The sequence below is a fragment of the Triplophysa dalaica genome, chromosome 4 (genome assembly GCF_015846415.1).
Source record: "Triplophysa dalaica isolate WHDGS20190420 chromosome 4, ASM1584641v1, whole genome shotgun sequence".
In the NCBI taxonomy this organism is placed as follows: Eukaryota; Metazoa; Chordata; class Actinopteri; order Cypriniformes; family Nemacheilidae; genus Triplophysa; species Triplophysa dalaica.
The window spans coordinates 19,872,034-19,894,190 of record NC_079545.1 but is presented as its reverse complement, the minus strand read 5'-3'; the positions used below and the strand labels follow the sequence as shown (position 1 = coordinate 19,894,190).

Below are 22,157 nucleotides of genomic sequence, written 5' to 3'. Positions count from 1 at the left end.
TTGCGCACCTGCTTTTAAAGGGAATGTTGGATGACGCTCTGATTGGTTTATTTCACGTTACGCCCAAACCACACCTATGAATAATGAAGCTACTTCAGACCAACCCATTTTAGATTTGCGCCGGGCGCAAGAGCCATTTATCCCGCCGGGAAAATAGGAACAGCGCCGAGACCCGCCCACAAAGTTACTTGCGCTTCGCGCTTTGACACTTGCGTTTCAGATCGTTTAAATAGGGCCCTAGATTTTCAGAATAAATGTTGAATTTTCGTCAGATTTCAGTTTTATTAGTCGAAAGGTAACCAATTGATTCCAGACCATGTCGTAGTGTAATAGATATGTAAGATTATTTTCGCCCTGTCCTGCTTTCATTTTGTTTTAGATTTTGTTTTCTTGCGGACTGACAGTCTTGAGTTGGGCATCTGCCATAAGTTTTAAAAAATCTTAAATGTGACTTTTTATAAAAATAGTTATATCAAGATGTTTTAAACCTCGTTGAAAATACTTTCAACTAAAAGGTTTTCAACACAACTTAATGTTACAAGGTTGAGCAAAAAAGAAGTACAAAATCAAGCACCCATCTAACATTTTCTTTCTGCAACAAAAGCGGTTCATGAGGGTCAGCCTGACCCATTCCGCCAAAGTTGAATTTGATTGATTAAGAGACACTTTCCTGTCTCAAGTAGCCAATAAAAGTTAACCTGACTACCACTTATTATCCTTCGTTCAGATGTAGTTATTGCTTTTATGTGTGTTTACACAAGAGCAACATCCCAGACCCCTCAAGATGACAGGTATGTTAATGAAAAGAGAAAATTAAAAAGAGGGAACAAAGCCTGATGCTTAAAGTACAAGCAAGATTGGCACATTATAATTTTATCAACGTTAACAAGGAAGGTGGATGTGACACATCAAATGTGCTCATGCATGTGGTTTACATTTCATGATAACCACACGTACGCACACACAATAAAATAATCTTATTAAATTCATCTTTATTTCTGGCTAGACTTGCCCTTTAAATCTTAATTTCTACAAATTACCAAAACACAGAAAGCAGACTATTGTGAACACAGACTGATTTGCAGCAAATCATGTTAATGGCCTGTTGCCATCCAGACAGTTGCCACAGTGAGCGTTGCCGGGTTCCAATGATTCAAATGAACTGATGACAGCTCTGCAGAACAAATACTAGACAATCAGCTCAGCTTAGCTTTTTCTTCCTCTTCAACTCAAATGAAACATACATATAATCTTTTCTAAATCATCATTTTTCCCAAAAGATGGCAGAAAAGCGTCTTTAGGAAATAACTTAAACTTGTTTTCATAAGGAAGTACACAAAACTACACAAGCACGCTGACACGGTCGCTCGCTTCATTAGCCTGCAGGATGCCATGATGCCTTAGAAGAACAAACACGGAGATGTTCCTAGAGACGTGGATCTCTCGGGTCTTTGGTTTTTCACCAGAAATGATGATTAATATCAGCCGGTCGGATGTAGGAGTTTGCTTCGTTTTACCCTACTGGGATTTCTAACCCCAGAGACTGTTATGAAACCATGTCAAGGTGGTCTCTTTAAATCGTCTAAAAATGAAATCCAGCGGGGCTCAAACTACTTGAACGCAACTTTAAAAAACGAAACAAGTGACTTACGGTATTCAATGCCCAGAACGATGTCTATGAAGTAGGGACGGGCCTGGTCCTCACTGAAGGGACTGTCGGTGGGAACCTCCATCACAGGCCTGAGACAAAGAATTGTAGAGTTATTATAAGCCATCTGTTGAAGAATTTCTAGTTGTCACAGATCACATGCTAAATACAGTTGAGAATTTATTTAAAGGGATAGTTCACCCCAAATTAGTCATAATTTTTCATCCTCATCATATATACACTTTGTGGAACACTAGAGAATATATTTTGAGAAATATCCCGGTGGTTGCTTCATACAAAAGAAGTCATTGGAGGCCGGTGTTGTTTTGTTACAAACGTTCTTAAACATTTCTTCTTTTTTGTTCTTCAGAATAATGAAAGTCATACATGTTTTAAATCACATGAAGGGGGAGTAAATATTAAAGAGTTTGTCAAAACTCTGCACTATGTACAGCCACAGCAATGCAGCAACAGCAAACAATCATTCATGAAGAGAAATAGGCGGAAATGAAAGACAGACAGATAGAAACGACCCAAAAGCATTACAATTTAATAATGTGTCTGCAATGTCCCCCTTGTGGTTTTAGCGTGAAAGCTGAGACACCAACGAGAGGACCGAGGATGCTGGGTAACTCCAGGGCTGTACACACAGTGTATGTAATCCTTCAAAATGACTGAACTGTAGAATTTACATAAAACCAATCACAAATTCCACTCAGCGCAAACCAGGGTCCTTAAAGGCTATTTCATCCATACCCACAGGCAGTGAATCACAATAGAAGAGAAAGGCCAAACATATTCAGACCGGTCTAGTGAAAATAAAGCAATCTGTAATTATGCAAAGTAAGTCCTAATCTGCTCTTTTTGAGGCGAGAGCTAAGGAACACCTAAAATACTAAATTTTATCCAGAACAAGTAAATCTCGCATTCAAGCAATTCAAATAAGTACACATAAAAACTAGAAGATTGTTGCCCTTTAAAATGAAACTTTTATTGCAGCAAGTAGAACAGTAGACAGAAAGCAAACACAATAAATATGCAAAAGGCAAGGAAAACCGTATTAGAAAGATTAATTTCCCAATTATTTTTATATAAAACGAGTAAACAAAAAGTGACTCAATGACAAAGGAACTGATCCAGAAACAGACCGGAATAACAAATTATTAAAGCTGAGAGAGAAATTGAGAACATAAGCGGTTAATTAATCCCTTTGGAACAAGACGGAAAACCGAGGCAGAGCGATGGATCTATGATGAAGGAGGGATGGAGTGATTAATAGAACGACAGAAAACGGAGGAGAGCGGAGCCAAAGCATCAATTATGCACAATAGAGGTCTGAGTGGATACACAGAATACTCACCCCTTCTGCATCAACTCAAACACTAAAAGAGAGAGTGAGAGAGAGAGACAGAGAGAATTATTAAAACACAACCATAGAGAGAAAGAGATATTCTGTAATTGTAAGATCCATTATGGTTTAAAGGAACAGTGCGGCTATTTTTTTTTCAAACAACGCAAAAGAGAATTTTGGGACACAAAATCTGAGATATAATCCCTTTTTGTCCATTTCAGTCACCCTAAACTGCCACTACATGGGAAAAAGGGCATTTTCTTTTTGGCTTTCACAGAAAAAACGCATGTAAGTTAAAGGGCCGGTACAGCCAAAATTGAAAATTCCTTCACCCTCGAGTTCCAGTTATGAATTGTTTTTGTAATACAAATTGTAAATGTCTTTGTTTGGCCAAACACAGAGAAAGATACTTGGAAGAATACTTATAACCAAACACTTCTTGGACCCCATTGACTACCATAGTAGTGCATGGCATTCAAAAGTGCACCTGGAACTGATGCTTTCCTACATTCATCAAAATATCTTCTTTAGTGTTCAACAGAACAAAGATATTTATAAAGTAATTTCTCTTACTATGATAGTCAATGGTGGTCAAGACCTGTTTTCATCGTTCTCTGTGTTTATCAGATTTGGAACCATTCATTTTTGGTTGAACTGTTCTTTTAAGCACACAACTTTGCAAATCTTTACATACGCTAAATATGCCTGAACCTCACATGACCCTCTCTTGAAATGAACTCTTCACATGCAAACATGATTTCTGCTTTTATTCACACCTTTGCTCAGTGGTGTGAAGTCATTCAGGAATGTGTGCCAGTCCATCAGCCAACAGCAACAGAAACTTTATACTCATTTCTGCAGTACGAGTCAGCGCAGACGCGCAGTCTTACATGACACAGTACAGAATCTCACTTCAGACCATTAGGAAGATCGACTGCACTGTTTGAACTATTTCAGATATGCCACAGTCTGCTTTTAATTAAAAGTTTGTAATGGTAGTTCATTCTTTGGTTTTTTTTTTGTTGCTTTTATGGTACTGCAAGATCTCAGCAATGGTGTGGACAGAAGATATAAATAACTGGGATTATAAGAATACCGGGAGAATAGCAACAAGTGTTTATGAGAATGCACAGATCTGACATTATGATTTTATCATTAGTATATACACACTACTGGTCAAAATTTTAGAACACTAGAATGATAGGTTTCCCTTACTAAACTAAGTAAACTTAATATCTGAAACTAGTTTCTTTCATTACAAATCTACTAATTTAGAGGTCCAGTGTCTGAAAATTAGCAAAATCAAGCGGTGAGGTTGAAAATTGCAACACCGCTCACCCCCACTTTCTAAGCACTACAGTGCCTAAGACAGAACTAAGATGTCGCCACGTTATCGCTTCTTTTCCAAAGGAGATACTTATTTATGAAACACGCTTTGTAGAAAAGTTTGTCTGTTTTGGGATACAGGTAGAAACAACATTTCAAATTCCATGAAAGGGGACCCACCGTGTATGAAGATAGAAATAGCTCATTCTAAGGTAATAAAAACATAACTCTTCATCATGTGAGTTCTTTATACAACTTTAAGACATAGTTATGTATATTATATTGTATTTTTATCAAAAGATCCTCCAAAAAATGAGACACTGGACCTTTAATAAAAATGTTTTTGAAATGGATGACTGACTAATGAAATGGACAAAAGAATATGAATATGAGTGAGTGTTTTGAAACATTTGAAAAAAAAAAAAACTGTACAACAGAAAGAACATACCCATGTGAAGATTGTCCTCCGCTGGATCATCCAGCACCTGAGAAAGAAAAATGTTTTAGAAAAGCTACATGCACTGCCTGATCTCCCAAACCTTTTATATCTATGATACACTGGTGATGCCTGTGTCAACACATTAAATATACACATTTTTGTGTGACAGCGCTGGGACGTCTTGGGGAGTTCCTAAAGAGGGAACATTTTGAGTTGTGTCCCAAATGATGCACTTAAACTACTGTATGTACTCTAACATCTAGTGGATGAATTGTAGAAAGGTAGTATTGGATCGAATGGAGCACTTTATACTAACCAGAGGTTTCCCAGACGTGGGCAAATGTAATCAAATGCATTACCCAATGCACGTCAATGAATGTAATTGTCAGCCATTTGCAGAAACTTTGCTTGGGAATCATCTGACAGCCCTGCTTATCTTCCTCCACGATTGTTTATTTCACTATACTTAAAGCTACAGTTTGTAAAAAACGCCGGTAGAGGGCGCACAATCAAAACACAACAATGCTGTAGCTTGATGATGCTGTGAAGGAGCATGGAATGATGGGATCGGTTGTCTTTCAACTCCACCGCCGATGGCCATCAATCAGATGAGATAAGTTTTATAAATGTTGCGAATAATTGTGGTCCATAAATAAGTGACTGCTCGAAACAAGCTAGTGGCTTGCTAGACACTAGACACCAATTCCATATTTGTCCACTAAACTATTGTCATGCGGTTTCTACGTTAGTAAAGGCAGTAATAAAGGGTAGCGCAGATATGACGTCATTGACAGGCGACTGCACAGCCCCATGTCACGGTTTAGAATGGGGATTTTTCAACGATTTACAAGTAGTTGGAAACATTTGAGATATTGCAAGTACTAAGTTGAACAAAATATATAACACTAGCCCAGTGGTATTTGGATATTTTACTGCAAAATTGTTACAAACTGCACCTTTATGGCTAACATACACCGCAAGTCTTTTGCTCTGACTTCGGTCCGGACTTGTTGCAGAAAATCTGTTAAAGTCTGCAGATTTGATCAGTTATTGTGTTTCTATCAGAAACTTTCAAAAAGTCTATGATGTCTAGTTCAAAAAATCTGTTCAGATTTCAAAAGTCTTGTGGTGTATTCCAGCCATTATTTCTGCTACATCATTTTGGTTGGATGACTGTATATCACCCAGATTCTTTTTTTCTAAAATTTTCAATGTGAACAAACTACTCACTACTACTTGGGCCCAAAGTAGGCAGAGCAGGGTGATGTTTGGACCGTAGGAGGTTCTCTGTCTCACTTTGTAAGTTACTTTAAACATTTTTCCAGCTCTGCATCGATTTCTCTCTCTTGCTCTCTCACTCCTTCACCCCTATTTTCAAATTTTGCTGATGTCCGCGGGTGATGCTGTGATTAAAGAGCACTCAGACGGCACCACAGGGGAGAGAAGAAAAACTATTTTCCTATGTATTCCTTTATTCTACCTTCCTTTTCGTCATTCTGAAATCGATCTGCTCCTCTCCATATCCCATTCTCTGGGTTTTCAGTGAGTGTCTCTCACAGATTTACTCTGAATGATTTTCAGAATCACTGTAATTTTGTTGCTATTATTTTTCTGTTTGCCACAAAATCAGTAATGATAAATGACTAGTAATTGTTCGAGAATAAAGAAAGGAAGAATCTTTCTACCTCAACAAGTTTAACAATATTGAGGTGATCCAGTTTTTTAAGGATGGCAATCTCCTGGTAAACTCTCTCCAGAGGACCGAGCACCTTGGGCTGATCTCCCTGTGCGGCTTTAGGACCTCGTGGTGGAGGACGACCTGCACAGAAAATATAAACAAATATCACCAATGGAATTCTACATTCATTTCCACAGCTAGCACATAGCGTTGTCTTCTAGATCAGAATCTCACACAGATCATAAAAGTGCTTTTAAAATCTTTAGGTGAAAGAACGACTGTAAAAATGACAATACAGATGATTAAAACCACATGCTGTGCATTACATTAAGACATTTTGATTCAAAGTAACCTTAAAAGCTTTACATACGTGGAAAACCGTACTGTTTCATCAGCTTCTTCTTAGACACAACCTTCATTGCCTGTAAATCAAAACAGGACTGCAATGAAACAAGTTTGCTCAAACACATTTCTTATTTCCATTTGGCTGCGTGGGGCTTGAAAGTGGGTGACAAAGTGGGAGACGTTTTCCATTTACATACTAATCAAACAAAGCTTCCAGAGAGTTCAATCAACGGCAGTTCTCTCTCATTTGCTCCTGGCCTTGATGGTACACTTGAGTTCTCTCTCACAGCAGCGTTCCTGTGTAGGTGATTGCTAAAGTAAAGTCGGAAATTCAGTCAACAAGTTTATATACCAGTTCTCTAGAAGAAAATAAATGTTTTATATATCGCTGCTGTCCTTGGTTGCTGATGCTAAGAACGACATGCCAGCTTTGAAAGCATAGCAGGTGAAAAAATTCCCATCCTGACCAGAGCTCTTTCCAAAGCCCCTTCATGTCTCATTCACCAGTAAGACAATTTTACAGTACAAAACACATATTATTGCAATAATAATGAACATAAACAAGTTATTTACATTTACTATTATAATGTACAGTTTTGTTTATAGACAGAGGTAGCCAAATCCGATTACATGTAGGTATGCTATCATTGCATTCAGACCGAATGCAATGATTGGACGATTTTGAGATCCCGAGACTTTTTTATATTTAGAGCGCTTTATCTACCCTAGCTTTAAAGCAATACTCCACCCAAAAATGAAAATTCTGTTTCAAACCTGTATACATTTCGTTGTTCTGCGGAACACAAAGAAAGACATTTGGAAAAATGTTAGCTCATGTCTTGTTATGTCTTAGAATTGTCAGTTCCTAGAATCTATCTTTGTGTTCAGCAGAAAAAATAAATGAATACAGGTTTTGAACAACTTGAGGGTGTGTAAATGATGACATAATTTTCATTTTTGGTTGGAGTATCCATTTAAGATGTCAATTAAAGACGTTTTGTTAACGTGTCTACGAAGATGAAAGGCACAGAGATGTAAATTGTGTGAAAACTGAATATTTGAAGTCTTATATAACGTGGGATGTGCACTCTCTGAATCTGTGCCATTCTGGTCATTACAGTGATAGAATGGCTATGCAACACACTGCCAGTTTCTAGCACCTGTGGAAAACATGAGTTTTCGTAAGTGCCTGGCAGACCATTTCAAAATCTATTCCAATCCTCCATCCATTTTCAAAACACTTTTACCTTTTTCATGGAGAAAAAGTAAAACTCGCTCAGAAGTGATGTGATCTTCCGCGTTTCTGTCTTTATTTACGAACTTTATTACCTTAACTATGTTGCAGCAGTCTGGAACAGCTAATGTTCAAAACAACCAAAGCACAGATGAAGGAAAACCGCATTTCATCTTTCTATCAAGGTCAGATGGAGGAGGCTGAGCTGAACCCCTGGTGAGCTTAAATAAGTAAAGGAAAACATGAATGTTTTATGAAGGTGTCAGAGGTAAGCGGCATGAAACAAAACTGTGCTGTAGGGACTGCAGGAACTTACAGTAAGTGTCAGAGGGATTAGATGAGTCAGCTAATAGGAAAACACAGAATACTAATACTGCAGGATGCCTCTGAATACCAATATTTGAAAACATACTAAATATAAGTTAGACGCTGGAAAAGATATGAAAAAAAGACAAACCTCACCACTTTTTGGTTCATCACAAATGGTTTACTACGTTTAAAAACAAACTGTTCCACTGAACGTTTCCTCATAAGCATCTGTCATTTTAATCGCGACACATCTTACTTTACTTTCCCCTAAATTTAAATGACTATATTACTATAATAAATTAAAATTGAATTATTACAACAAAACGCATATTGGAAGTTCCCTCCGTTAATTTGGTTTGAAAAGAATGGAAACAAACTGAATGGATTCTGACGACATCTTATGATTGCAAGAGAGAAAAAGACAGAGAAAAAGGATAAATGCTGCCAGTGAGGTTGCAAAGGGAAATACTGAAAAGCCATCAATATTAGACCAAATATTAAATATTGAAGAAATCTGAAAGAAATGAGCCTGAACAACTGAAAGAGAGAAAAATGAGTTTCAAGATTTATTTTCTCTCTGCAGAGGAGGAGCTGTGTGGTAATTGTTAGATTCAATACATGTCCACAGGTTTGGGAGGTCAGTGTAATTGGCCTTTAGACTGGATGACATCTCCTAGGCTTCCCCTTTATGAAAAGATTTGAGCTCTGGTCTCTTTTCATTCTCTTATATCCAGACTGTGTGAATTGATGAACGTGACTGACAGTGGGGTGCCTAATTTTGCTTTCAGATATTTTGTCGTTCTTTATGATTGATGACTTGATAACATCTTGCCTTTCTTGATGCCTTTTAGGCAGATTTTTATTGGATAATGTAAATGTGCGGAACATGCAAACCAAGAACATTTTTGAAAAGAATATTTGTCAAGAACAAGGGACATTAAGCAACACTCACAAAATGTTACAGAAGTCAATGATGCTTCCGGAGATAGCAAATTTTGTATGGAACCAAGGGTTTGTAATTTCCTAAAAGGAAAATTTTTGTCATATCCAAGGGCACAATTAAAACAATATATTAGTATAGATTTTTTTATTAAATTAGAATTTTTTGAAAACTGAATTTCTACATTTTTATTTTATTTTGATTGATGTCAAGTGGTGTAACAAAGAAAAACAACAATAAAATGCAGCAACTGTTTTTTTAGGGGTAAAGATGGAGGATGAAATCAACAGTGGTTGTAAAATGAATGGCTCCAAATGAAATGAAGAGCTTCTTCTCGTTTCTACCATCACAGTCACATCCCAATCCCCCCTCCATCTGCTCTCATTTTCGTTAATATTCAATCTCTCCCGTTCCCTTCTCCATCATCCTCTCTGTCATAGCTCTCTCCTTTCCATTTCGTTTTTTGTTCACTACTTTGCTTCCTGTCTGCCTCTATTTGTATCCTTCTCTCTCTCTTTTCTCCGTTTTATCCATCTTGTTGCAACAATACATGCCTCGCCACCACATATACTCCTCTGATGTACAGATAATGTGATTTTACTGTCATAATACAAAACTCATGAGACCAAACATAAAAGATATCCAGCTTCTGTCACAGAAACAAAAGCCGGCGGTGCAATTCTCTCATCTCGGGTTAAAGGCCCGGTTATACTTGGCTTTCCGCGTCCGTGTCCGTCTCGTGCACAAACGCGTCCGCACAGGTTTTTGCGCAAACTCATCACAGATAACCGCAGATGTCTGTGTTTAACACATACGCAATACAAATGAGTATGTGTGCTCTACCAAACCGTCAGAGGGCCGCGCTTGAGTCGAGTCATTCACTGACCCATTGCAAATTAAAGATGGAGGAAGTGTTTTCGCCATTGCAAACAATCCGAGCAAATTTCAAGACAACAGGAACAACAACCAAACAGTATGATACAAAATCAACACGCTGAAACCACGAACAGTTAGCTAGAAGCATATTCTTCTCCATTCTGTTTGGTTGTTCCTGTTGTCTTGCAATTTGCTCGGATTGTTTGCAATGGCGAAAACACTTCCTCAATCTTTTCGCGCATGCGCTGTTGTACGCTACACACCTGCGCGGTCTCAAAAAATGGGCTGCACACGGACGGGATGTGCAGGCGACAGCGGACCCTTCTGAATACGAAAAATGCGTCATGCGGACGGTGCATGGACGTGGACGTACGGCCCGTACTTCTACCCTTAGTGTGCCCCTTTTTGTATTGACAAGCCGTCTCACGCATGCGCAGATCTTTATTATCGTAAATGGGTCAATGACAAATAAGAAAATGTCAGGTGGTGCGACCATATATTAATTTAAAATAATATACATTTAATGTATTTAGCACTGAGTATTTTTCCCCTCATATATAAGAAATTTAACATAAAATCATGCCAAAATATTTTATTAAGAATTTTATTGAGAAAATTAACATTTATTTCTCAGTTTTGTTCTCTGTTTGTATGTTCGGACGGTCGCACCACCTGACATTTTTGGTCTTTCAAACACCAAAACTCAAAAAATCTATTGAATTTCAATAAAATGAAAAGGGTTTCTTATAAAGGACATATTGTAGATCCATTTGATATATGACATGTATTTATTCAAATTCTTTTTAGGAAAATAATGAATTTGGACACAAAACACGTCATTGACCCAAATACATAAAGTGACTGTACCCTGTCTACCCCACACGCGAGCAGCACGGCGCAGTGTGCTTGGGATAAGAGCAAGTGTATGACCCAAACATCAACAACACGTTCGTTCACAACAAAATCCCCAGTGTTAAAAATGGTCATATTAACACTCAAATTGTATATATAAGATTTTGCTGTGTTTGTATATAAAGACACACCCCCTATCATTTTCAAAGATAACTCCGGTTGTATTGCAGCTGTAAGGAAACGTGCGCTTTATGACATCATAATACTGGTATTTTGAGACAGCTGTGTGAACGCTGTCTTATCGTTCAATTAACAGAAATTTACCTGAAATACTTTAGCAGTAATTTAGCAGCATTGCTGTGTGAAAAGGGCTATTATAAAATTACAATGATGTAACATTTTAGACTTGTAGTCTCTAGTCCTGCATTTATTATAATCAGTTTCTTCTGAGTTAATACAATCTCATTTAATCTTTTCGATCCACAAACAGCTTTAAGAGCTCTGCAATAATGATCACAATACTGTTCTGGACAACAGTTAGAAAAGATGCAAAAAGTCAACAAGTTGTTTTTTATACGTTTTTTTAAAGGTACTTACGTAATATTTGTCCTCATCCTCGTTGTATGCCAACTTGACAACACCATATGAGCCCTTGAAAATGACAGAAATGGATAAAGGAAGAAATATTTTATAAAGTACAGAGACTGGGATGAGTCAGATTGTGAGACTAGAGTCAGTAAAGGGCAGTGATTGAAAGACGGCCAGCCATGTGAGCCAATTTCCTTTGATTTGGTTAGTCTGGAACATGCATTGAGTAGACAATTCTGAAAAATACAGTTTGAGCCGAATCTACATTTATGATACTGGGTGACACATCCCAATTCGCCTACTTATACTATGCCCTAAATGTACAGTTTTTTATGGGAAGTATCCACATTATAGTGACACTGGGACATGTTAATGCATAACACTAGAGACTTATGATGACCCAAACAGAAACACACATCAAAATACAACTCCTCCTCGCATGTAAGAATTTCTAATTAAATGTATTAACTCAGTGAAGGATATATGCAGTCATTTTTCACACATTTATAATTTCTATTCTATAATATAATCATTTTTTGTTTTGTTTTATTTTGGTGAAAAGCTGCTTTGAAACAATACAGCTACTAAACTAAGAGAGCGAATAAACTTGAATTTAACTGAATTAATATCAGTGGGTATTCAACAGCACTTCATGCGTCTACACCTTGAATTTTCGATGGAAACAGCAGACCATCCATATACTCATATCAACATAATACGATTTAGGAAATCATTTAATTTAGAATACTATTAAGGCATGCAAACAGGGATCCAGGGAGTGTTTTTTAAATCTAGTCCTTCTGGTTGTGGACTGAATTTAAAAAACCCTGCTTTAGATATTTTGTCTGGAGCTTATTATCTTTCCTTATTGTATTAGACAAAAAATGTGTTATTACCAGGATGGTTGCAGATTTTGGTCTTTATGCAAATGTGGAACTTTAAACGCCACAATATGAGAATGGTGTAAGAGGTCTTACCTTCCCAATCTCACTCTTTAACTTGTACTGGTTTAACTGGATGCAGTCCTGAGATTAAGAATAAGAGAGAGAGGGGGGAGAGAGAGAGATAAAGAAACTAATCAATTCTCGACAGTTTGGGAAAAAACACTTGGTCCACTATACACATAAATTTCTTCCAGTCCATACTTTTCATTTGAATCTACGTGATCTTTATCAAACAACAGGAAGCATGCACTACGCCCCATAAGCCCCCTGATCTGGCTTCACATGGTTCATCAGACATCAACTCACAATCATCATGATAAAAATAAATCATAAGAAAAAATATCCATAAACACAATTGACCCATGTACACAGTACATACAAATAATAACAAATAAAATAACACATGTACACGTGGCTACAAAAATCAGGTATGCTGTGAAAATAGTATGCAAACAGTAGAAGTCCTGCTGGCGGATAAGCTATCAAGCATGGAGATCTGGATGCAACATATCATTCTAAATGTAACAATAAAAATGTCATATAATGTATATCCGCTAGTGTGTATAAAAGGAAGGTACCATTTTGACCAACACTGTAATCATTTTGGAGGTTGTTTGCCAGTAAGAAGAGAACAGAGGTCTGAGGGATAAAGTGACAGATAGAAAGAGAGAGAGAGAGAGAGAGAGAGAGAGAGAGAGAGAGAGAAGGAGAGGGCAGAACAGAGGGGAATATTGGTGGCACATGCTCAGTGAGTTCTGCACTGCAGTAAACTCACACCTGCACACATACACACAGATGGTCCAAACTTCCCAAAAACAATAGCTCCTGTCTGCCACAAATAAGTTATCTATAAGATTATATTATTTATTATGGATGAAATGAGATCCTTCCGTTATCCAAATAGCCACCCATTTACTTGAGTATAAATTAACAATTGTTGTTATAGTTTTCTGGCTTAGAGAGCATAATGTCTAAAAAAAAAATGTAAAAAAGTAACAAGTAATTTTGAGCATGTCTTCAGGGAACAGATGTATCCACATTATTTTATATAGAGGGTTTCGCCTAGTGAGACATTCTATGATCCAAACCTGCGGTTTCATGATTATTTTTGACTATTTTGTGTCTGAGTCATGAACGTTTCGTGGGCTCTGAAGAAAATCAGCTTTAGCTTCTACTGAAACCGATACGCCCTCAAATTGAACTGCCGTGCCGATCAACTGACAACAACAGGTTTTCCAGGATGATAATGCTATTGTGTAGCTTCTACCATATAGTGACGCTTCAACAAGATTTCACACCTGTCACTTACAGAATAAAACCTCCACATACTGAATGAAGGAGGAAGAGAGTTAAATCACATCTGAGCCTTCTCACAACAAATAAAAGCACACGTTCACCTCCTGTGAAGGAAGAAATGCCTCCTGGAGACAATGAAAGTGAAGGATTGCAAACAGAAAAAAGATGAATGAGGACGAGGACATGGCAAAGAGGGAACGTTTAAAAGAGAGGGAGATACATTTCAGAGAGGTTCACGAAACTATTTCATCAGGGATCTTTAAGTGTGACAGCTGAGGATTAGAGGATTCATTTTTCACTTTGCCCCTGTTCAAGGATGGTCCTTTTTTGCTTTTTAAACACGGATTATACATGATATTCTCGGGTTTAAGGAAGATATAACTGTGTTGTGTTTTTAAATGTTCTACTTTGATAATATCTAGGATGACAGGGTGTAAGTGGCGTGTGCCATATGGACAATGGTTTACGTTTTTAGGATTGGTATACATTGGATTACTTAATTAATTTGTGCTTTTTCTTAAAGCAAAGTAAGCAAATCTGATATTTTTTCAAAATGTCAAAATGTTTGGTCGGCGCCCCAATTGATAAGTGACGTAAAAAAAAATATTGTATTTACATGTACAGTTTACATAATAAATTGAGAAAACATCCTTTTTTATTAACGCCTACTTACAGGTTGATGTTAATACCTCAAAAGTTAAAGTGCATACGAGTCACATGACAATAAAACATGGCGGATGCAGTATGTACCTTAGAAGTGGGATATTTCCCAACACAAACGTGGAAGTATTGTCTGGATTTAAAACATCAATGTTACTAATGATTTAGGAGCATAAAAACATAAGTAACTGTTAACATTAAAAGTTTCACAAATTATTTACGGGATGAAGTGGGAACTGTGGAATTTCTGAGAGCACGTGAAGGGCGTGGCCTACGGAGAAGACAAAGATGTCACAGAGGGCAGCAGTATACTACTCCTCATACTATATAGAGCGCACTGTTTAAACAGTCAATAGGTAGTTACTTTTTCAAATTCAGTACATATTGTTACAGTTTCTGGTTTTGGACGTAGCTTTGCTTTATTCTTGAATAAATCAGCTGCTTTGAACAAATCGGTCAAATTATTCACTAAGTAAAGAATTGCCACCACCTAATGGCCGTTTTGGTTTACTTTTAAAACTAACTTTGGCTTCACTTTTAAAAACTGGTGATCCTAACATTTCATCAAACATTGCGGTGTAGATTTAATATGTAGCACATTGAATTAGTTCCATTAGACCCATGAGACTGGTTTTGTTGTCCAGGGTCACATATAACTATTTATATTTTATAGGGCTGTGCATTTAAAGTGTAAATCATAATTAAATTGTTATGGAAAATTAATGCGATAACATTTTTTAACGCATTTAACGCACCGCCCTGCCCCAGACATAAGTAGGTCATCTTACATTTCATACAGTTGACTGGTGACAAATATGATACTGTAGACAACTTATTTTGTAATACATAAATAGGGATGTCCCGAGCCGATCCTCAGCCATTTTTTACCTTATCGAGACCGGATACATTTTTCTTGCTCGTTTCCGGTCACCTCTGCCATCACGCAAGTTTCATAAATGAGAGTGCGAGCTGAGACAGCTGTGTGTGTGCAGTGTGTGGTTGTTATGTCAGCAGGGCAAGAATTCCGCAACAGAGCTTGGTTCAGTAATAACAATTTTATTCCAAATCCTCCGAAAAGTGGACGGATTACAGCGAGTTCATTTTCCTCTGTGACGCTGTGATAGAGAACACAGGTTTATGTCTGATTTCTTCCTTCACACAGCGTTCTAACAGAGATTTAAAACAAACTTTATGACACAGATGACAAGCATATAAGCGGCTGTCCTCTAACACGACAGATATGATGTTTTCCCTTTATTTCAAAGAGAAAGTTTAAAGATATATATGTGAGTACAGCAGAGTGAACTTGCAGTATTGTGTTGAGTATTTTAGTTTTGAGTAGGGTTGCACCGATACCACTTTTTCCGTTGCCGATCCGATACCTAAATTAAATTAAATGAATTAAATCTGAGTATCCGCAGATACCGATCCTGATCCGATACTAGCACTGTTTTTCTTGATCTTTTATTGCCAGAGGGGGATTGTACTAAAACATTTTTACTTAAAAGTACATTTTAAAATGTCTCTTCTTTATCAGTGTTTTTGCTTTGGAGAAAAAATACTTACCTACATTATAAAGCACATCATACTTTTTACTCCACTACATTTCATAAATAAATGTTGTTTTTAACCTTTTAATCCTTGAATACATTCAAATCTACCAATTTCTTTTACTTTTTAAAGTTGAAAAGTAGGATTTCTTAAATGTAATAAAGTACTGTATTATAGTTAAAAAACATATAAAAATGTATTTATAAATCATTCTGGAGTATGATATAATGCTTTACAATGCAGTCTCATAAAGTACAGATACTTAAAAAATGTACTTGAGTAAAATACTAGTATCTCTGTTTATTGCACAAAACTATCACAGTATGAAAGTCTCCAATGCAGAGTGGAACAGACTCGCTCATGCGCATCCTAAACAAAACCATAGACTATTCTCTATTATTTATGAAGAATAATGAAAATATTAAAGCGAGTAACGTCCTGACTGTTACCGGACACATCCATGCTGGATGGAGATTGAGAGATGAGAGCACCAGCGGAGGTCAGAATTTCTTAATAATTATATATTATTTTATTTCTCACAAAACGCTATCGAAATACATGACGTGGAATACAGTGCATGAACAGAACTATTGCCTGATAATAAGTCATTTTGAAGCTTAAGAGTAACACTCATGGGTAACGTAACGGATCGGATTTGAATGGAACCCGTCGGTCCGATACCCGATCCAGCAAAAACGATCCATATGGGCCCCAATTACCATCCAGGATGTTGGATCAGTGCATCCCTAGTTTTGAGTCAAACGAAGCTCTCTTATTCTGTCTATTGAGAACACAATGCTGTCCAGTGGCAATAAAAGCATTTAAACTATACTTCAATGATAAAGAGGGCCATTATAATGTTAAATAATAAGAATACCAATAAATTGGTGATAGTTTGCCCCAAATAAATTTCTGCTTATTTACATTTACTTACCCGTATGTCGTTTCAAACTTGAATGACTATTTGCATTTACATTTATGCATTTGGCAGACGCTTTTATCCAAAGCGACTTACATTGTATTATCCTATACATTTATACATAGGTATGTACAATCCCCTGGGATCGAACTCACAACCTTGCGTTGTTAACGCAATGCTATTATCACTGAGCTGGGAAAAGGAGGAAATTTCTTAAGAATGTTAGTAACCAAACTGTTTTGGTCTTTAATTAATTCAGCTTCTGAAAGAAAAGTTGCCAGCCTACACCAGCGTTTTTAAACACTTTACCCAACTTTAATGGTTCACAGTAAATTTTCTGTTAAGAATATATGGACATATGGATATATGTCAAATGAAAGAACAGAGTCTGTTCGTATTCTTCTATCTTCATTTTTTTGTTTTTTATCACTCCGTAGATGTGGGTAGGTTTCTTCAAAAATGCATCACTTTAATTAATAAGTTGAGATAATTAAAGTTTTGTCAAAGATTCCGCCCAGATTACACTCAGAACAATCATTAAAAACCGCTAAAACATATACGTTCTAGGTTCTGGGATTCTGTACTTTTTTCCCAAAGGTGTGTAAAAGCGCCACAAGCTGTACAACAGTACAAACACTGATTGCCGTAAAAACTCGTCTTTGGCGGGGAAGCGTTTTTTTTAAATGACGAGATAACTCGTCAATGGTGGTGAAATAGTTAACTAGTTGTTATTAGCATTCCTATTATTGGGATATTGGCTGTTTATTAGTATTTATTAAGGACATATTCTGCATGACCATATTCTACATCCCTAATCCTACCCGATACCTAAACCTAACAATTACCCGAGTAACTATTAATAAGTAGGAAATTAAGAGTTTATTGGGGAAAAAGTCGTAGTTAATGGTTTGTTAAAGGAGCCAGTCTTTGCTGTTTTTGAGGTTTTGATTATGTTTATTGGGTGTTTAACAATGGATTTTCATATTCATATTTCAAATATTTCAAGTCTATTGTTCACCGACTGGATTTCTTCTGGTCTATAGAAAGTGCCTCCTTCCGAAATGATCTGATTGGTAGAGCTGACCCGGTCTGTCATGATTGGTCCCCGCATAGAGTGTGTGTGTGAAGATGTCCCACCCATACCATATCAGTGAGCTTCCGCTTCTCAGGCAGTTGTGATTGGTCGGTGCTCCACTCAGTGCACGTGTATTCATAAATGTTTGCTTTGAGCAATAAACAGTAACAATGGCGTCAACTTCACTTTATGAGTTAAAAACATGCAGATCGATCGAAGTGTAACGGAGGTATAACATCAATCTTTGTTGGGGAACGCACATTTTTTCCCACTATAGCGAGGGAAATGACACCAGACCGAATGGTGTCCGACCGCTTATATTAATTAACACTAATAACAGAAGCGTTAGTATTGCCTTTTTATATTGGACCCGAGTTGGATAATTAAACAAGCAAATTGACTAGGAGACATTTGCAAGCAGGACTTCAAAGGACGTTTCACAGAAGTGTTTTAGAGGTATGCACACACACACAAAATATCTGTGTATTACCCAGAACAGCTTTCACAGCCAATGTTGAAGCTGTTGTTTGATCGTTGGTTATCTTAGAATGTGTGTAGCTGAATTCATAATACCATCTGTAGGATTGTGATGAAAGTGAAAGTAGTTTAGCGCGTAGCTCTGTCAAATGTGTACAATCTATGATAACCAAACACTACTCCGTCGGCTCTTCCACTTCTCTAAGGAAGGCCTCACCCATTTTTTTTATTTAGGCAGAGGTTACTAAAAGCACTCGGAATAGTGACATCATGTACCCGGGAAGTAGAATGCTTTAGTCCGATTCCAGCCGTTCTCTGTAGTCCTTGAAAAGCGAATTCTGTTAAAGACAATATCTCGCCTGGCACTGAACTTCAAGCTCTATCATTTTGCAGGTATTATTTATGCTCTATCAGCAACATTAAACACTAGCTAAAAGTTGGAAATGTGACCACAGGGAATTTAATAGCGAGAATTGCCCCCTATACTGACGTGTGACCTTACTTTCTGTTTTGTCTTATTATGGTTTATATGATATTTTGGCCCCAAATATGATGTGTGATTAAGTTGTGATTAATTAGATGAATTAATCGCAACATCATGTAATTAATTACACTTTACAGACCTTTATTTAATTTATGTTAATATTAATTTGTTTTATTAAAAAAGGCTAAAGTCACATATTGGAGACACAAGTTTAACCAAGTAATGGTTCTTCTTGGTTTATTTGATTGTTATAAGAAATAATCTACAGGCACTCTATTGTTTGTAAGTGTATCAGAAGTTATGTTGGGGTCACAAAAGTGCGCTTGTGGTTAAGATGAAACGTTTTTTACTAGTTTAACCTTAACTCTTAGGATTTTATAATTGTTCCGATTTTCAATGTGACTTCATATATGAACGTGTGCAAGGAGCACGTTGTATTTACAGAAAGAGCATGAGTGGATAGTGTCAAAAGAGTAGTGAAGAAAATAGTGAATGAAACAAGGGAAAGGTCAAAGTAAAAAAAAATCTGAGAAAAACCAGAAGCAAAGACATAGTAAAAACAAAAGTGAGAGAGGAAGGGCAAAATCCAGTTGATGTGAAACCTGACAGTCATTTACTGCGATTGTTCCCTGTTCCTGACCACATCTGCCACACAGAACAGTATCACAGTGACACTCTCCTCACTTGCAGACAGTAGACTGTATGACAGATGTCTGAGACAGAGCCTCACATTTGATTTTCATTGAATGTCTGCGAATAGAGTTTCAAAGACTTAAAGGAACAATATGGGGTTGCTAGGTGGATCTATTGACAGAAATGTTATATAATATACAAAACTATTTTTTCAGAGGGGTATAAAGACCTTACATAATGAACCGTTATGTTTCTAATACCTTAGAATAAGCTTTATATATCGAATAGTTATTAAATTTATTAAAAATTAAAAATATTAAATCTAAATTTAAGTTAATTCATCATTGAGTAAGAGGGAAAAACGCACTCTCTACAGTTTTAGTGCCCACGCTATCCCTCTCTCTCTACAGTATCTGGACGATTGCAATAGAGAGTATGCATAGACGTTACTAAACCGGATCGTGCCCTCCTGGGTGGCAAAACACTCAGCAAAATGACTGCTTAAAATATCAGGAAATGCAATTCCGCGGAACTTTTCAGTGTCCAGGAATACCTGATTACACCAGTGATCAAATTTTATTCGCTTGTTAAGCCTGACGTCACGCACCGAATATGGAAGGTCATATACTATTAACGGGTCCAAACACTTAATAAGATGCTACAGGGAATAAAGAGAATTGATGATTCGATTTTGACCTGCGATCACGCTGATCTTCTGTCCGGTTCGCGATCACGGGTTTGAAATGCTGACAGGTACGGTGATATATCATTAAACACCAAACAATTATATCCTTGCCGTCCCATCAGGGAAATAAGTCAGTAAATTTGATAATAATCACAGGCTTCACTTATCCCGTGCGAATACACCACATGAAATACAGATGTGGGGAGGTCATTTCTAAATCACACAAGCTCCCTGGATAATATTAATCCGTGCGAATAGGGCTATAGATTAAAACGTGAAAATATTTAGAGGTTTTGTTAGCCACAGATCTTATTTCAGGTGATTTACCACTAACCCATTAAAAAAACCTATAGACTTTTGAGCGATGGAACCGGAAGTCTTAAAATGCTAACTCACTTCCGGGGTACAGAAAAACGTCATCTCTGCGGTACTCTATTGGAACAGTACTTGGGATGCTACTGAAGTCCACAAGATCGCATATTGAGAAACTGCCTTGGAAATAAACGCCTTTCGGCAGTTTGGTTTGAAAAAAGCAGCAAATTTTTTAATTCTAAATCTTCAGGATCGGGAAATAGGAAGCAAAGTAGGAAAATGATATGTCTCAATTCATAAATTCATGAACTCTGAACATTCAAATATTCTTACTGATTTACCCTCTCACTGCAAAGTACCATACAGTGGTGAAGTAATAGATGTTAAAAAGATTCATATTGCAGTGGTAACCAGCACAGGAGCTGAACTCTGTTGAGCTCATTGAGTCCTAAAGAGGTTCAGTCTGATATTGACATGTGTGAGAGAGTTTACTATCTTCTGCTACATCCCAGGATGAGTGAGAGAAGATGAGACCTCTTCCAGCTGATGCTACTCAAAGTAGAGTACCTCTAAAGATGAAACGCTGAAGATCCAGACCTCAAGATCTCAGTCCTTACATTGTGTTAAGCCCCATTAACACACGCACGCAAACAGGTAGGACTGGCCATATGATAGTATATTTCATATGACAGTAAAATGTTCTTATCTTTTCTGTTGTACCGTTTGTACATATAGTTATATTTATGTAGTTTATATGGTTATTAAATAAACAAGTAGACGGCAAACATTTAAAAATAAAGGTCGATGCCATAGAAGAACCATTTTTTGTTCCCCAAAGAACCATTTCTTTCTTACCTTATAAAAACATTTTCCCATAAAGAACCTATTCAACAAGAAAAGTTCTGTAGATTTTATAGTAGGTTTATTAAACAGCCAAAATGGTTCATCTATAGCATCATTTAGCATGTTAGTATGCAGAAATCAAGTCTACGTGGCAAAGTGTGAAACTTTAAGTGTATCTTTGAGTGTATACATTTCACTACTATTTGTTTATATGATGATATCTTGAATTTAGACAGGCTTTGTTAATTATAATGGGAGTAAGTTGTCACACAACTGATTTAAGCGGTATAACTATAGGTTGCTCATGGTTGCTGAGCAACATTGCAACTTGGTGCATTAATAGGAAATTTAGCTAAATTGTGGTCATACTGTCACATTTTCATCCATCAATATTTATTATAATTTATTATTGAATTCAGTATCATGTGACATAGTGTAAAACACTCTATTTACAGCCAGACTTGCTATTGCGTATATTAAATATTTTATCTTTTGGTTTGCATATTTTAAAGAGTACATAACTTTGTTATTCATTCACCTTCGGATTTACAACTTGGCAAACTGCTTACTTTCAAACACGGCAACATTTCACACTGCATGAAATGTTATTTTCACTATCTCATGTTATGTGCTCTTTAACTACATGTAAATAAAAAAAAAATGTACTACTTGTGGTTCACTTATAGTTAAAG

At 36.8% G+C, this 22,157-nt stretch overlaps 1 protein-coding gene across 3 annotated transcripts in view; it reads right to left on the bottom strand.

Moving 5' to 3' along the window:
- Positions 1-22,157, bottom strand: part of camkk1a (calcium/calmodulin-dependent protein kinase kinase 1, alpha a) — a 70,041-nt gene that overhangs the window by 14,501 nt on the left and 33,383 nt on the right. For all 3 annotated transcript variants that reach the window (XM_056745552.1, XM_056745554.1, XM_056745553.1), the window contains exons 3-9: positions 12,564-12,611; positions 11,596-11,649; positions 6,813-6,864; positions 6,450-6,583; positions 4,774-4,810; positions 3,009-3,030; positions 1,652-1,740 (exon numbers count right to left, since the gene is read on the bottom strand). In XM_056745552.1, the coding sequence (XP_056601530.1) occupies positions 1,652-1,740; positions 3,009-3,030; positions 4,774-4,810; positions 6,450-6,583; positions 6,813-6,864; positions 11,596-11,649; positions 12,564-12,611 (436 nt within the window). The remainder of the gene's footprint in view (positions 1-1,651; positions 1,741-3,008; positions 3,031-4,773; positions 4,811-6,449; positions 6,584-6,812; positions 6,865-11,595; positions 11,650-12,563; positions 12,612-22,157) is intronic.